General features: G+C 37.5%; 1 protein-coding gene across 2 annotated transcripts in view; it reads right to left on the reverse strand.

Annotated features, from left to right (window-relative positions):
• DPYD (dihydropyrimidine dehydrogenase) overlaps nucleotides 1–18551 on the reverse strand; it is a 341070-nt gene that overhangs the window by 93817 nt on the left and 228702 nt on the right. For both annotated transcript variants that reach the window (XM_033067795.1, XM_033067796.1), the window contains exons 15-16: nucleotides 14644–14712; nucleotides 12160–12243 (exon numbers count right to left, since the gene is read on the reverse strand). In XM_033067795.1, coding sequence (XP_032923686.1) covers nucleotides 12160–12243; nucleotides 14644–14712 — 153 coding nt within the window. The remainder of the gene's footprint in view (nucleotides 1–12159; nucleotides 12244–14643; nucleotides 14713–18551) is intronic.

An 18551-nucleotide genomic window follows, 5' to 3' on the forward strand; every position in this document is an offset into this window, starting at 1 on the left:
TGTGTAGCACAATTCTGCACTGGGTGTCAATCCTGAAGAAAGAACAAATGCTCCAATGGACTGTAACATCCATTGCCAGCACACTTTGTTTATCTTCTGTATTTAATTTTTTTTTAAACAATGCTCATCTAAATAAAAGCTTGGTAAAGTTATCATTGGCTAAAACATAATATTGATTCATGCACTGTACCTAAAAGAATCTGTTGGTAATTTAATACCACATAAAGTCTCTTTTGGTATAAGCTGTACATCAGCGTGTCTTCTGTCTTCCTGTTAATCAAATAATGCTTGTTTATTCCAAAGGCACAGGAGATTTGAATGTTACAGGGGTTGTCTTTTTACTTCCCTAAGCAACAGTACAGAATCATTTTTCCTGAATATTCATTATAGCCTTGGGCTAGATGAAGCTTTTAATCCTAACTACTCATTGCCAATGGGTAGATATACTAGAGGAAAACAACTATTCACCTTTTTTTCCTAAATGATCACATGATAAGCTTAACTACAACTATAACTATGGGTATGAGTCCTAAGAAATTAAAGCAGCAAGTTGTCTTCTGATTGAATTTGGCATCAGTAATGAGATGAATCCCCTGTCCTATCACCCCCAAGGCAGATACATCCTACATGTTTAAAAAGCAGCGTGAAAATGCTGTGCACAGAGTAGGTCACCTTTTCCTGCATTTCATGGAAAGAAACAAAACCATGATGAGATTACCACAGAAATATCTGGCTGCAGATTTTTGGAAATTCTCATTGTGACCTATTTTCAATGTTCTTTCAGGGCCCTCATTTTTGCACTATCCTGTTACTGCACAATCTTTACACTGTATTCAGAACACCTCTCTGAGGCAGAGAATTACAATTATACCTGTTCAATGAATGCAGAGAGGAGAGTCAGACAGCCTCAGGTGCACCTCCTACAACTCACCTTGCTTTGGTGCCCAGTTCTGCAAAAGTCATTTGTGTAAGGACTTGTAAAGGTCTGTCTGGCAGACAGATTCTCTGCACTTGATTCTCTGGACTACCTTAAACCATAAGATATTTTACACAATAACAACAGAAATATTTTTAATACTTGGATTTAAATAGATTTTCAGAGCATTTCAAATATGCAAAAGACAATTATAACTACTTCAGGTTAACAAATGTGTTTGTTAACTATGCAACACTGCTTGGGAAGCAGGTGTGTGAGTGCACCTACATATACATGTGTGCATATATAGAGAGAAAATACAAACAGCAGTCTGAAAGATGTCATAAAAAAACCATCAAAACCTGTTCGGAATTTTCCCCAAGAACTTCACAAGAAAGATTAACACTCAGTAGAGCACATTAGTTCACCTTATCTAATTAGTACTACAGAAAATGGACCATGTCTTGCAATCTTTAGGCTGTTCCTCCATAATGGTGGCAGTTCTGTCTCATTAAGAACAGGACAAGGACTTGCACAGTAGTGGAAAGAATGAAAATGCAACCTCAGACAAAATCCTGACTTTTCACATGTAAGTGTATTTTGCTATTTATCCTTTACACAGTTATCTCTTCTCCTTCCTCCTATGAGAGGCCCAACATTTTCTTCATAAAACTGTCTCTAAACCTACACAAAATTTCCACAGCACCTAAATACAGAATTACAGTCAATCACTATAGCAAGAGTCACCATTGCAGAATCTCATGGTTAATTTTACTGCCTTCTTATATCCTAGAAAGGAGAAGTTTAGGTTGTGCATCTGTCCCATTTCAAACTTAATTAGAACTAACAATTTGTTTAAAGCCTGTCAAAATAAGGGAAGGATTTCCCAGGATAGAAGATGAACAACTCTCTGCTTCTCATCTGGAGTAAAAAATTCTTCCTCATTTCTCAGGAAATTTGACAGCTTTTGGTCAACATCTATTGACCGCAGCTGTCAAAAAGAAAGAAATGAAGCAGTTTAACCTAAGGCAGGAATAGCAGTTTTCACAGTTGTATGTGAAGCTATCTATATATATTAGGAAAAATTAAAAAAAACTGGCCTAAATTACATCAGAGGCTTTGGGTTAGCCTGGTCAGCTTCACAAAAATGTAGCTGCTGCTTGAGAGCTTATATCCCTCCAGCAAGAATCCATGATGTGATGTGATGTGAAACCAATGCCACACAATAACTTTTAGAGATGATGATAGAATTCAAGACTCTTTCCCAGTCAATACTGTATTGCTTTCTGGCATAAGATCCAAAGTGTACTAGTTTAGCCAAATAATAAAACCCAACCCCCCAAAATTCAAAATTAAATATCTTCTATAAAATGGTACAAGAAAATCCCATTAAGGATAAAAATTCAAAACATCCAAACATGAATAATTTCATATTTTGTTCTAGGAGAATAAAATGTTTCATCCCACTTCTCGCACTTTGAAACAAGAGCTCTTTTCAATGTGAAAGGAGATTTTAGAGGTGGGGTTTTTGGAAGCATTTCTAAAAGATCAGAGATTCAGATGAGAAAAATTAAGCAAATTCCACATAGTTACCATTTAACTAAACTACCATAGCAACAATGTGCATTGTGATTATTGTTCACTGATTTAATTCAAGGACATACTTATTTTCTACTCTCTTACACAATTTAAAATGCTCCTTTCTTTTAAAAAGTCTTTTGAAATAAGTCTACTAAGTAAATGAAGACCTTCTACTAAGTAAATGAAGACCTTTATGTTGTTTTTACATAGCAAAATGTTCTCTTCATAATTTGAACAAAAACTGTAATATTTTTAAACTGAAAAGCTATCATATGACTTTCATAACTAAGCATGCCCTACTAGTGAAACAAGCACATTTTTGCTTACAAAATACTGCTTATTAAGATGTAGAAGTATAGCTTGGAAAATTCCCATTCATTTTTACAGACTACATTCATTCTTTTGGCTTTAAACTTATCAATTAGCCAAAAACATTACCAGTTGAAGACCATGTAAAAACTGTATTTTTAACTTTAAAGTTAATGGAAAAAAAACCCTTACAGAGAGTAATGACTCCCAATTCACAGATGTTTTTGCCAAAGTAAAAATCCAAGTGAGAACTGAGAGACCTGACTGAACTTTCTTTTTCCCGTGGTAAGTTATAAGAACTAAAAAACTCTTGTCACCGAGCTCCATTCCTAGACGTTTGGACTTTATTAATTTAAAATAAAGCTGCAAGCAAGGTGTCAAAATTTGATCAGCTGCTCCTTCAGATCTGTCACTGCAAGTTCCACTCAGGGGAGCCTAATTGAGATTCTCCTTTTCTTCCAGTGATACCAAAGTGTCACTGGGCTAAATCAAGTCACTCTGAATTAGGTCCAGGTTTTGGTCATGCCTGAACTGGGAAGTCGTAACTCTGAGACCCTGTCTCTACTGGGGGAGATGACAGTGGGCATTGAGACAAGCCCACAAGAGACTGGGGCTCCTACTTCTCAAAGGAAGGCTCTTCTCAGACTACTTTGAAAAACTGAAAGAACAAATTGGTGTACCTAAAAAATAAAATTTAAATTTAAAAGCATATAACAAAACAAACCTTAAAAGACATAAAGGGTTTCTACAGAATCAGAATTTCAATAATTTTTCAATTTTAGCAGATCACTTTCTCCCTTTTCTTCCTTACTCTCCTTCAGTATCACAACAACTATTCCTCCCTATGTTAGCTCTTTAATTAGAACCTTTGAAAGATGCTAAAAGCACAAGAAAAATAACCTTTGATTGCCTCATTTTATTAAAAAAAATTAGAAGAGTAACTTGTTACAGTGTTCCTTATTGTAGTACTCTACTGGAGCTGCAGAAACGAATGATGCTTAACAAATGTCAAAAAACACACAAAAAAGAGCCAAACAAAAAGAACCCACTCCAATGGGTTTTCACATATCTAATCTAAAAGCTGCCCATTTTTACACAGGTCAGCATCCAAATTCAAGAGTACATTTATCAAAGTGCTGTGTGGGAGATCCTCTCTGGGCATCTTATTAGCAGCATGGCACTCCTACACCCCTTCTGTGAGAGTGCTGCTCCTCATGACTGAAAACCTGTGTGTGGACAAGGTAAAAAATGAGCTGCAGATTTTTGGTTGACCAGTACAGAAAAGAAAAAAGCATGTATTTGTATTGAGAGGAAGAACAACAATTAGAGTGATGTCAAAATCAAGCACAACTGAGACTTGAAAGGTTGGTTGCTGCCTTCAGTCAGCTTCGTAATTACTCCTTTTTTGGATTACAGAAAAGCTTTTTGTTTTGTCCCCAGCACAAAGAGGAAAACAACTGAATTTATTTTGAAAACTGATTCCTCTCTCTGTGTTGGCAGTTGAGCCATAATGTCTTTTCTTATTCTTATTAATGTTTGGGTTTTGTCCCACTTATTTTTAATTTTAAAATGTTATTCTAAGCAACCAGATGAAACATCTGTCAAAAAAATTTCTATTTTAACTATAAGACATTATATATTTCTTTATTTTTACCTTACATGATAGAGAAAACTGTCATGTTTTCATTGTAATAGGTCTGTTAAAACTTTAGCAATGAGTTTTTACAGTTATTGATTTTAATGCAATATTAAAGGTATTTAAGTCAGATGATTTTCTTTGGTTTTCAGAACAGAGATCACTAATAGTTGGTCTGAAAGGCTGATTCACAGATTGGCAGTTCAAATTACTTGTTCCAATATCAACTGGGCTTAAACATTACAAGTGAAAAATACAAAACTGCACATTTACCTTTAGTAAACTTCTTGGGACACTGGCTGGTAAGATTTATTTCACAGTACTGTTGTACGCAAAGTGTTGACTGATAAAAATGCCTTTTTACCCCTGACAGAACAAAATATTTTATATTGGTTGTTTCTAGCTAGCCAAACTAATGTTGCTCATAGCACTGTAAAAAGTGGTATGCAGCATGATTGAATAATATTTCAGCTCTTTAGTTCATGCAGAGGTCACCTGCTAGAAGGCATAAAGGTTTGATTAGGTTTACGTCATACGTGAAATATTCTAAAGGGAAGCACAGAACTCGAACATGCGAAGGTTGCAGCTACAAATAGCTTTTTCTTGTGGTCAGGTAGGCAAGCTCTGTCCTTTCCTATCATAGTAAGGCAGAAAATACTAAATAATTGAGGAAACCATAAACCTTTGAAACACGAAATTAGGGGATTTAAAACCTATGCTCTGAGAAGAATTTGCCACTCAGTTTTAAAATGGTCATCAGTGGGCATGTATTCAGAGTTGGCCTCCTGTACAGAGCAAGCTTCCCAGCAAACTGTGTAACTTTTCTAGGAGCTGAGGTGAAATCTAAATCTAATCCTGAAAATGCTCATGCAGGCAGTGAAAAGACTAGTTAATATCACTAATTAACTTTATCAAACACTGGAATAAAACTGAAACCACAGAAAGAAAAAAATATTACTGTGTACCAAGATAAACAATCTTAAAATATTTTATTTTACCTGCACAGTTATTTGTTGGTGATCACTTTCCCTGCAGTAAATTCTGTTTACCAGATATCACAGTTACAAAAAACTGCATTGCCTTATAGTGCAATCACATATCCAAAAATTCTCAGGGCATTAAAACACAATTTCAAGAACAAGTACAAGTTGCTATTTGGTTGGGGGAAAAAAGAAAGAAAAAAAATAAGGGTTGTTCTTTTATGGGAAGCACTCACCATATACTTTTTTTGCTGTTAGGCTACTGAAATGTCATTAAAACAGCCAAACAGTGCCAGGTCACTGATATTGTGACCAAACTAACCTCTGTGACATCTGTCACCCATAATGTGAATTTCAGTAGAAATACTTCCATCATAGTATGATTGAAAATAAGTGTAAACCCAAATTGCTTTCATGTCTTCATGATTTTCAAGGAAACAGAACCACTTTTACATTTCCTAAGGAAATATATTCTTTAGAGAATGCCTTCCTTACATAAATATGTCACCACACACAAACTCTGTTTAAAACCTTATTAAAGCCATAGCATGTCAATTAAAAACTTTCAGCAAGTTGGTAGTGCTGTTAACATTACTGCTGAATTTATAATCCCTTTTTCTTTTCCATTTTGTCTTTTGAGTAATTCAATTAGAAATCCTTCAAAGCAATAACAGTGGATTAAATGTTGTCAAACCACAATATGAAATTACAGAATAGAGTTCTGATGATGAATTTATTAAACTTTGCATTTCAATTCCTTTCTCCTTGAGTGTATAAAAAGCAGAATTCTTTAAACAAAACACCAATTAACTGTCGTACCTCATTATTAAGTATTGTCTCCTTTTAAAACATGGAATATATGAGGACATAAAGGACACATGCAAGAAATCCATTTAAATCCCAGCATTTAATTACACCTGAATCCTGCAATGGTAACAGAAAAGAAATGAATTCTCAGGTACTGGAGGAAGGTGAACGATGTCACCTACCCAGGAGTGACCATAAAGCAAGCTTTTCCTGCACAGATTTCCAGTGAAAAAGCTCATGAATCAATTTTAACTTTGAAAGCAACTCAGTAAAGGGTTTAGGTTATGAGAAGAGTTCTGAAGAATGAAGGAATAGAAAAAGAAAAGAAAGAGACATCTGACAACAGACAAGATTAAAAATCAATCCAAAGAGGCTGAACAACAAAATCAAATTATCATAAAGGATGATGCTGGACCATTATCAGTGTGAGGCCATGAACGTAAGTCCACACAGCATGTCTCCTGACCTGTGAAAAAGTGTGCTTAGGTCTACATTTGCAGGAGTTGAAGCAGGCAATCAGCAGCATCCCTTCTCCCTGCACATCCCAAATTCCCTCCCAGCAAAACAATGCCCAGTGCAGCACATCCCTGCACATGCAGAGTAACAGCATCAATTCCTCAACCAAGGAATCCTTGTTTCTCAGGAACTGAATTCCTTGCCTCTGTTGAGCTTTTCTCTCAGTTGAAATATCAAGGCTCCTCTTTATATCCATTTGCTTGGGCAGCAAGCAATTCCCCTCCTCTCCCCAGTCACCCAGTTTTACAGAATTTTGAAACAGTCTGGACTCTGAGAAACATGACTGAAAGAGGTCATTTGGTCAAGACATGCCCCAAAGCAAGAGAGGGCAGTGGCAGACACAAAGACACTGAGATCAGCTAGGATCATAATCTGATGAACCAGCCAAAATGGATGGAAGTGGCCAATGCAAGAGAACAACGGGACATCCAAATCCTGAAACTCCACCACAAACACCAATAGGAGCCTCACTCACACTGGTTTATACTGGATTTTGGGTGGCAATGTCCACACTCCTGCTGTAGCCCAGTGTAGCACCACCCTGTTGTACTTCACATTAATTTGTTGATACAGAGGAGAAGAGCGAGAACTAATACTGCCTGCAGGACTCAATGAATTATACTTAACCAGGATATTATTGTAGGCTGATAGTAGAATGTCACATGAACACAGATATAATCAAATTCTGTTTGGGGCATCATTTATTTTAAATACTTCAAGCTCCTTGCTGGCAGAGCAGCGGCGAATTAGCATGCTATGCTGTGCACTTCAATTAAAAAGCAGCCTCATCTTTCCCATTTCCAAGGTACAGCAGAGCAAATCTAATTGTGCCATGCAGTCAGTGCTCATCTTTGCAGAGTAACCAGGGCTTTGGGGTTTTTTTTCTTTTTGTTTTTGACAGATTTGTCGTCTTCTGAATGAGGCAATGTAGGCTTTTATGAAACTTGCCTCCTAATTGCAGGCAATAAACATAAGCACTGCCAGCAGCAGAGACTGTAGCAAATACAACTGAAGGAAAATGAAAATAAAGGTAAGAAAAGAACCACAAAGCAAGTTTCATTTTACATATGATCTGAATACTTAAACCACCAAAATCTGGATTTCAGTGCTCACAAGAGGCATATACATTCCTTCTTCAATATAAACTAAAAAAAAAAATCAAATCATTCCCCAAACTTAGAGCTTAAATGCTGAGATAGGCAAGTTTTTTATATATTTTGGAGGTTAGAAGGTATGAGTAATTAATAAGAAATAGTTATATGCCAGGATGCTATTAACTTTTACTATATTTGCTTATAGTTTTAAGGCTGAGATCTTTGAATATGAGATTAGCTGCTTTTGACTTGAGACCTTGTTCATACTGATTATCTTGCTCCAAGTGAATACCCAAGTCCCTGTGCTTCCTTTTATCCAGTACTCATTTCCTATTCCTGGTGCAAAGAATGCAGTGCCTGTGGTTATGAACTGAACAGGATGAGTGCACAGAACTGGTTGTCTGAAAGGACTCCAGCAGGGCAGGTGCTGGAAGGTCCCGCTTGAAGTAGGACTAGCACCACCACCAGTGAGGATGGCCACAGCTTTGCCTGCCTGAGCCCTAAAAACTCCAGAAATTGAGAGTGCACTGCTCCACCAGACAACACATTCCTGATCTGCATCACCTTGTTGAGGAATTCTTTTCCTAATGTACAATTTGAAACACTGAGCCCCCAGTTTGCCCCTTGCTGTATCATCTGACATGACAGAGAATAATCTTCCCCGCTTTGTAGCTATTCTTGCAGCATCTTTGTCACATCCTCTCAGGTAGTGGTAGGCTGCTCTTTCCTTCCCTCTGTGGTTTTTCACAGCCCACTAGGCCAAGGAGACTCACGGGTAATTTTGAAGACTTTGGGCAGCACTTGTCCTAATCAGTCTTGTTCTAATGTTTCCTGGGAAATGCACATTACAGGTCTCAGGTCTGGGGTTTCATCAAAGCAGGAATGCAAAGTAAACCCAGATTACTGACTTAATTTAACTATTTATTATTATCCAGGTAGAGCAGCTGGAGAGACTTGTTGACCTTTAGAGCAAAATCAAAAAGACAAACACTTCAATTTGTTGGTTTCACATAACATTAATAATTCTGAATATTCAATGCCACATTTTAGAAGGATAAGTAAGAAAAAAAAATTAAAACATCTTTGCATCACTTCCAGTGAAGGACAAAAAGTGCACCACAAATACACAAGTCAGATGGTGAAATGAGTGCTACCATCTCACATGCTTGATTTACTATTTTCATAATTTTATGTTAAGATTACTGCAGGATTGAACTGTAGTGGGAAAGCGACACTGTCATTTTTTAAATAATATGCTGTTCATTATGTGGTCTTTATATTTACTACTAAATGTTTTGTACAGATGGGTTATCTGATTCAAAGAAAATCTGTGCATTATCACTGGTAAACTTAATGACAAATTATATTATAATATTTAATGATATATAACATTATATTATATATCTTTTATATCTTATATCTTTTATATATACAGTTTCAAATTGTTATGAAAGAATACAAAACTTTATTATAATTAATCAGCATTAGTAAATATAATTGACATTTTATACAGAACCAGCTTTAAGTAACTTATTGGCAGCAATACAGATACCTCTTAATATTACCCTCTGGCTAGCTATGCTGTTTGGGTGCCAGAGTGTCTGCACTAATGACTTGGAATTAAAATCAAATAAAAGCTGAGAACTGTAATTCACTATAAAACAAACAGCCATACTTAGTACCGATTTTTATATATATATAATTTGAATATACCAGGATCTTTTTTAATTTGCAGTTGAAATAAAACAGTGAAAGTGTTTGAGATTAGACAACAAAACAGGATAAAGAAAAAACAAATCTGATGTTCCCAGATTTCTACACTTACCCTGAAGGCACACCATAGGAATTGGAATGAGAAGAAAAAGTAGACAGTGTAATTAACCTTTCCTTTCCCTCTTTTTTTTTTGAACAACAACACAAAGGTAGAACATGTTAGACATTCTAAATAGTAAAAATACACATTTTTCTGCCATTATTCTTCATCTCAGCAATTTCTGTAGTTTCCTGAGGATTTGATGTGCTTAGGCATGAAAGAGACCTAATCCTTGAAAAAAATTCCTATGAAGACATGGATTATGTTATCAAAAAGATTTAAGAAAACCTGCTTCACTGTACAACCAGGAAAGCTGCTCTGCCTCTCAAAGTCTCATGCCTTGACTTCCAGATATCGAGTGGTGTTTTTTTCAGGAGCACATCTGAGCCCTGACTTCCCCACACCACCCATGTATGACCTATCTGACTTCAGTTCTGGGGGGGATGGGAGGGGGAAACGACTAAAAAACCAAAATACTATTGATACTATCCTGAATCTTCTGATGGGGCCTCCAGGGGCCACTGCATGTGGAAGACCCCTAAGGGCTACGGATAAATCTTGTTGCACATATCATTACTTAATCCAGTTTACCCCCACCCTTTGCATCACTAATCTACATTTAAAATCACTATAATTTTAACCAACTCTGAGGAAGAACATCAGGATCTGGCTCTCTAAACATGGTTTGTTCTATTCATTTATTCATCTAAAGAAGTTGATTCTTTTCTGAGCTCTCATTTTGAAAAGACAGTTAAGGAAACACAGGAAAATGTTTAAGCAAGAGTAATATATATTAAACATTCCAAAGACTATGCATATTGTATGAGGAAGACAGAAATTTTATTATTATAAAAACATATATGTATATGTAAAGTAACCTTCTTTCTTTATGGATCTGATCCCCTCCATGGAGAGTCACAAATCCACACGATAGCCCTGAGTGCTCAGATTTTGCATTTGCTTCTCTGATTTTACAACAGCTGAAAGATATGTAAAAACTCATGTAGCCAGACAGCTCCCTACTGACTACACATCTAAGCAACTTCACATGCATACATTACTTCTGCCACTGAGAGCTGGAAATAACACATACCTAAAAAAAATAAAAAATCCCTGCTTGAATGGAGGCTGTTTCAGTTTCTGTGTGGAATCTCTAGGGCTCTCCCTGACCAGACTGCACCTTCCACACCTGCCTTCTCAGGCAGGGACACACCAAACTACTGAGTTATGCTCTGCAGACTGAAGGGAGGGAATTTCTTCAAAAACTTACAAAGATGGCTAAAATAGCAAATGGCTGTTGAATGCAATTCAGAGGAAAAGAAATAATAATAACTACTACTGTTTTGCTAGTGTTATCCTGGGAGGCTTTTATGATTTTCTCCCATTTTTAATCATAACTTCAGTAAACGACCGCTGGCCCTAAAAAGCATCCAGATTACTTCCATTAAAAATAATAATCTACAGCATGGACCAGATTGACATAATTTTGTTCACAGAAAACAATAAAAAGCCCAGGGCACTGTGCCTGACAGTATTGCTACAATAAAGCCATACTTGAAGCGTGTCCACTTGAAGTGCTGCACTGATTAGAGCTCCTATTGCCTTAGTTTTAGAAAGTGAATGGTTTTGTTATCCAACTTCTCCCGGTCCCCAAAATGTATGAAGATGGGAAACCAAACAGGCTTCATAATTCAGAAACTTTGATGGTCAAACTCTAGAATATCTTTCCTGGTAGATTGTGAACCAAGATTTTTCAAACACTTTCAATTTACCATATTTTGGCATTTTTCACAGTCAAAACAAATTTCAAACCATGACCAAAAGATGCAAAAATCTACAAACTTCAAAAGCATGTTAGTATGAGAATTAGGGTTTGTACATGTATATTTTCTTTTCATGGGCAAAACAATACACATTCTCCTAACTGGAGTCATAGGATGTACTGATAAACTCTGCAACAGATTTCTACACGGCAGAGACGTCAGGCATGGATAATTCCTATCTCAACCCAAATCTATAGGTTACAGAACACAGGCTCTTGAAAGAGGTGTTAACTGTACATGGTACTACCAAAATGTACGGCATCTTCTGAGATGCTGCAATACAGTTAGGTTCATGTGTTAGAAATTGTGAAATGAAATGCATGCATATCTCATGTCCTTCAAAATCATTACTGATACATGCAGTAATTACTAGCACGTGATTTAAAAGACATCTACAGGGCACTGAAATGGAAATCAACAAATTCTGTCTAAGTGCTCTTTTGAAATTGTTTTCATCATATTCCTTGTCAAATACATAATGCATTTTTGTTCTCAGCAAAACTAAGCATTTTGTACACTCTCAGCTTCTTTTTTTTTTTCATCACTAAATATTTAAACACATTCAACCTAAAAATCTCAAGCTGGTAATCTGCTGCTTGTGTCTTGCCCCCTGAGGTGTAACTAGCAATGTGGCAGCGCAGGATTGCTGGAGACACTTTAAAGAGATTGTGGTTACAGTCCTACCTGCCCACAGGCCAGTCCCATGCCTCGCTCCCCCATACCATGAGGACATGACAAATTTAACTCCAGCGCATCAGCACCAGCAACCTACGGAAGATGTGAAAGGACAAAAAATGAAAAATTATTTTCAAGTAATGTATTTCCTGTAGCACTTACTGTTCATGTTAAATAGATTTCTTGAGACATTTGACTTATTTTTCTTTTTTAAGAGAAAAAGCTATGGTTATGATACCCTAGAAAAGAAGCATGTTGATCATTAGAGATAAAAACTTCAAAAACTGATGGGGTTTCCAAAGATTCTTAAGGAATTAGAGTAAAAGTTAAAAGATATGAGCAGAATAATGAGTTGGTTCTGGAAAATGCTAAAAAATTAAATGGAATTACAGGGCCTAAGAGCAGCACTAAGAGCTTTGGCAGGCAGTGTTACACAGGTGTTGTTGTGCTCTGAAGAACTGTAACTCAGTAATAATTTTTTCCTTTTTGCTTTAATGGATTCAGTCTCCAAATTTTCTGCAGGCGCCTGTACTGTGCCACAGCTTTCATCATTAAATAAATTTGCTTCTGAAGAACAAGAGGTTAATAAAAAAAGTCTAAACAAACATATTATTCATGCTAATTCCTGTTCATTGCCCTCCATTAGTTACAATTAAAAGGGGAAGGAGCCGAGCTGTCCGAGGGCAGCACACAGACACGCTCCTCTTCCTTTCCCAACTGCTCTGGCCTGACACGAACATCTCTCCTGTTGCCTTCCAGTGGCTATAACTAGGGTTTTCTTGTGCACCTGCATTTTGTTTTTGCTTACTGAACTCAGTAACTTTGCCTGCTGTGTGGCCATGGTTCAGCAGCTCCCGAAGAGCGTGAGCAGGGAGAAGCCATCCATCACTGCAGGAGCCCTCCCGCTCCGGCCGGCTCCAGCCTGGCCACGCCGGGGCTGTCGGCCTCCCTGACAAGCTGACCTTTTGGATGAATAGGTCACCCTCCTGCTGAGACACTGTGCTACCTTCTGGGGCTTCTGCTCTTGTGAAAGCCACATCTTTTACCTCCTAGGTAGGATGCTACACGTGCGATTAAACATCCCTGCTCTTCAGCCGCGCATTCCAGGGCGCCCCAAACTACTGCTGCTCTCCACAGGGCAGACACCAACAACTTCACATAGGTTACACATCACTGACTGCATTTAAACAACCACTTTTTTTCTAAAAGGGTAACACAAATGCAAGCACAGATTGGAAATATGTGTCTTAAAGTTGGACAGCAGTATCACCGGATGGAAAAAATGGGAGCAAATGGCACAATAAAGCAATTCATCTTAATCAGTTTAAAAGGAGCACTGCTTCTGTCAAGCATAGATTCCAAAATATGATTTCATGGTCAATTAGGTAAATACAGGTATAAATTGAAATAGTGCTGAAGATCACCAAGCTAACTACTGATAATGTTTAATTTCACTTCCCTAAGTCCCCAAAGTGACTTTTTTCCTCATAGGTTTAAAATGCTCAAAGAAAATCGAGAAGTGTCATCCCACAACACCACAGGAGGGCTTAGGACACTGAATAAAGCAACAATGATATCCAAACATTCTGTCATATGAAAATACAATTTCAAAATATCCACACCTCTATCCATACATATATAAAAGCATATTTATAATTTAAACATTTAAATCTGAGCTAATGCTAGCAATAATGACAAGGTAATTTTTTTCTTTGCTTAAATTTGTTAACACTGTGCTTTTAACTTCCTCTAGATCGTTTATCTGGAAAATGCACTTTAATTTAAACATAACAACTCTGCTTTCCATTCACATATAGACACCTTTCTGAATGAAATTAGTGCAGTCCTAATAAGTATTTCTTATACTACTCCCTATGGACACAGGTACACGTTATTAAATAGTTTTTACTTCAAATTGAATAGAAATTTCAGGTGCATAGTCTGTTTGCATTTCTGTAAGATTGGATTTATATTACAGAAAGCCTGCTGACTGCTATTATATATGCTGACTTTCTCAGCTATCGTTTTTGAAAGTCTGTATTAAAACTAGAATAGCATTAAATGAGCCCTTTATACTTTAAATATTCAAGAGTTTTATATTCAAAATTTCTTCTGGTGCTGTCAAACTAGTGTGCCTCTAGGCAAGGTAAGATCAAGTTAGCCTCTCAAAGGTAGAATTAAATTTTATCAGGGCATCTGTCATAATATACAGTTTGCTTAAAATGCAAATAAAAAGTATATACATTCAAAGACTAAAGGCTTTCCAGATACTGCTTAAAAATCCAAGGGACCATTTTGAAGCAACAGATTTCCTTTAAATTCACATTTCCATCATTTTAATGAAAACACAGAATAAACAAATTATAATGGACATGTTTTAAATTCTCATTTTTCACTTTGGATCTATTTCTTTCAAGAAATTCCTTACTGCAGCTCTTGTTTTCAAGGAGAATTTAAAAAAAATAGGTGGAAACACATTTAGGAAACCATTACCTCAGCCATTTTTGAAAGTTCAGTCCAGTCCTCCTTGCTATAGCTGCACATGATGCTGGCAATCAGAACCTGGAAAGAGCATACACACATTATTGTAATAGTGTACATTACTGTGACTAGACATGAACTGCACAGCCTGCATATGGGAACTACCAGCTGTCTGCCAGGAGCCAGAAAGCGAAGCAGAGCTGCAGACTTCACTGGGGACGAAAAACAGGGAACAAACTCAGCTATTACATCCCTGGTTTTTAAAGAAGGTCTGTCCATGTGCATTCTCTGTTGCGTGGTGCAGTGGGAACAAAGTCTGTCCTAACCACAGAGCCAAGCAGGAAACTCAGACATCCTCGCTCCTGAGGCCTGAGGAATGAAGTTGTTATTTACTATTAATACAAATGACAGAAGCATTTTGACTATTTAGAGGTAGATAAGACATCAGTGCATAAGTTTACACTCTAATGTGGTAGTGTATGAACACAACATTGCAGTTGACTTCAAGAATCCAGACCCTGGAGTCTCTTACCATGCAACTTCAGGACAGTGACAGACAGCCAGAACTATTTTGTGTCCCAGAGGCAACTGGGAGGAGACTTTCAGGATGTGGGGGAAATCTGCAGGACTGGGAGAATGGCCCAGGGAACCTCCAGCTTTTGTTATCCCATGATGCACATTTTATTTCCTATTCACTGACTGGCCCCAGTTCCCCAGAGCTATTCTGTGTAATTGCCTTTCCTTCTCATTACACTGAGCACCTTTCAAGTCTGGGTTCTGCCTCTAAGCTGCTGCTCCCTCTAAAATATTTCTTGAGGTTCATGTTTTTAGGTAAAGTAAGTTCTAATAGGATTCTTTGGGGTGTGGGGAAGCACCTAGACACACAACTCAGCATTTGCATACAGGGCTATCAAATTACTGTGAAATGAAAGTTAACTACTCCTGTGGTCAATGCCCAGTTCGAGTGACAGTGCTAATTTCTATTTAAAATAAAATCATGTGTTCTGGACCGCAAGACTGAAATTGTTCAGTTGAGGGAAGATCAGCAGAGCAATCAGCCCAAGAACTCCTGCATTAAGGATTTCTTAGAAGCATGATGTTTGGAAGAAAAAATGCAGCAGAAAACTATATTGCAGCAGCTAAAAGATTAAATCAGAAAAGATATCATAGAACTTAATACAAGTCTACCAGCTCAATACGTGTTCAAAGGAAACAGTAGGAGAGGAGAACAGAGAAGCATCTGGCCATGCTCTTGTTTATTTGGCCCTCTTACATGAAACTTTCACATTCAAGTTTGATTGACAGGTAATGTGACATTTGATTTTAATCTTTTTGTTTCCCAAACAAGTTTTACTGTCTCATTAATATCTAGGGTTGGTTTAATCTGTCACCCCCTCATTTTAACACTTCTCTTGAACTTTCCCATAATGCTGAGGGTTAATGACTCATTCATTTCAAACAAATACTGAAAAGCACGGTGTACAAAAATTGTCCAACACGCACAATTGCTGGAAAATGCAAACTCCCAAATTATCTCCATAAGAAGGAAGAGGTATTTAGCATCTTCAGAAGGAAGGGAAAAACAGTTTGAAAAGTAAGGCAGGTATGGAGAAAATTGAACATGGTGAGGTTACATTCTATTAATTTAAAAGGACAATACCACATATCATCATCATTATTTCCACTGTTTTGCTCTGATGAGTCTTCTACAATGAACCCACCCACCTGCAGACTGCCCACCCACCCACCCACCCACCCTTCTGGCTGCTGTTGGCAGGATGGGAGTCTGGAGAGAAGGGAAATGTTTGATGAAGTGCCTGCCTTGCCTGCAGGTGCCCATTTGTGCTCACCTCTGGCAGAAATATAAGACCAAACTCTTCATTAAGCACACACAATCATTTCTGCCCATGCTTTTATTCCCCTCTGACAGGGATAAAGAGTCTCTCTCCTATACCATAATTTTTTAAACTGGGAAAAATCTTATATAGCTGTATAGGTCAAATGTTAATGAAAGAAAATCTGCTCTGTGTCCTACTTGAATATTCAAGATAAACTGAGGCTCTGGAAATAAGCAGAAATCTCTTTTAAATGACTTTAATTTTTAAAAGCAAAAATAGTGACAAATCTGTCTGAGAAACTATGTATGAGAAAAACTTAAAGCAACTGGATTTATCTAGAAACCATATCTCGTCAAATTCATGCTTTTTATAAACTAACTAAAGCAAAAAAACAAGCCAGCAGCTCAGACACTGACAACATGATAAGGATTTTCACAGTTGCAGTCACAATCCAAAGTACATCAGAAATCTGCACAATTGAGCTTTAAAACAAACCAAATTTTTCAGTGGGGAAAGTTCTAAGACAACAAGGGCGACTGACTAGATTTATAAGTAGTTGAGTTAGGTTACATCAAGTGCTACTAATGAAATTTGAAAATTCTGCTGGGAGTGTAAAAACGAGGAGGAACATGATCTGTGATGTTTCAAAGAGCTGCTAATTAAGACAACATGTTTATTAAATATTTATTTGTTTTAGGATTCATATTTTAAATTAAGCCCATACTTTTGGACAGAAGCAGTGGTTTACAATAACAAAAATAATTGAAAACAAAACTACATTTCTGCCATGACTGTTCACAGGAAAGCCATGCTCTCAGAGGGAATAATGAAAATTTAAAAATAGTAGGGATTTTATTGTTTTATCCCCCCTAGTGTTCTCTTATAACTTGAAAATAAACTTATTTCTTTGGTGGAAGAATATCCCCCAGCCCTGCTAACAGAACTGTCCTTTCTCAAGTGACTGTTTTTCCCCAAAACACCTTTACAGTCTTTTCATTTGGAATCAGTGCCCATGAAAAAGAAATAATTCCTGTCACATGTGAACATTTAGGGTAACTATCTGTGATGACCGAGGTTTGGATCTGCTCCTAAAATCACACATGGAAGTTAATAAAGAAAATATAGAATATTATCTCCTACTATCTAAAAGAGAATAGTAAGAATTACAAGTGATAAAAGGCAGAGGTTTTATTGGAAAGTAATAAATGAGAACTGTATCACATTTCAGCTCCTTAGTCTCTTCTCACTCCTTTTTTCAGTGCCTTCATGTACCACATTACCAACCCTGCAAATGTAATAGCCTCAAAGAGTTGGTATCTCATGAAAGTCCAGCTCATGGCCCAGCCCAGGTGCATCTGCAGTGAGCACATCCTTCCTTTTGATTCCTGAAATTCTCAGTGGCAACCTGGCAGGAGCTTAATTACAGTGGTTTGAGCTACACGAGTGAGGCTGCACCACGCTTCCCAGCTTGCAAAAGTAGACTCCTGACAGATCTTACAATGAAGCTGCTGCTGAAGTGTAGTAAGTGGTAAATGAGGGTTGACTAAATTGCAGCTTTGTCCTAGCTCGAGTGTGGGCTGCCTGCAAACTGTGCATGATTGAAGCACAGTGGGACCCCTGGCCCCTTCCCTACTGCAGATCAAAATCATAGCTGGTACGTGCTGCTCCCTCTCCTCCATCCAAGCTGCTATTTTGCCTGTTGTGGGAGATGCTGCTGCCCCGCCCTGCGCCGGGGAGCACAGCAGCCCTGCAGACTCTGTCCCTCCCTGGCCATCACTGTGACAGATGTCACCAGACAAGGGCTTCTCGCCCTGCACCGCTCAGCGTGGCTGACGATTTCTCCAAATGCTTATAAAGGGACAAATGCACGTTTGCAACATCACACACTGTTCTGTGTTCAGCATTTTCCATCATTCGTGGAACAAAAAGGTCCACAATAAAACTTGTTTTTTGTTGGAGGCAAGGGAGGTGGAAAAGGGAGGGTATGTAATGTACCAGTTAGGACACCATTATAAGATGAATATACTGTAGCTAAAGCAGTAAAAAGCCACGTTTCACACAATTCTGTGACTAATGCATTAG

Source organism: Catharus ustulatus, chromosome 9 (assembly GCF_009819885.2).
Source record: "Catharus ustulatus isolate bCatUst1 chromosome 9, bCatUst1.pri.v2, whole genome shotgun sequence".
Classification (NCBI taxonomy): Eukaryota; Metazoa; Chordata; class Aves; order Passeriformes; family Turdidae; genus Catharus; species Catharus ustulatus.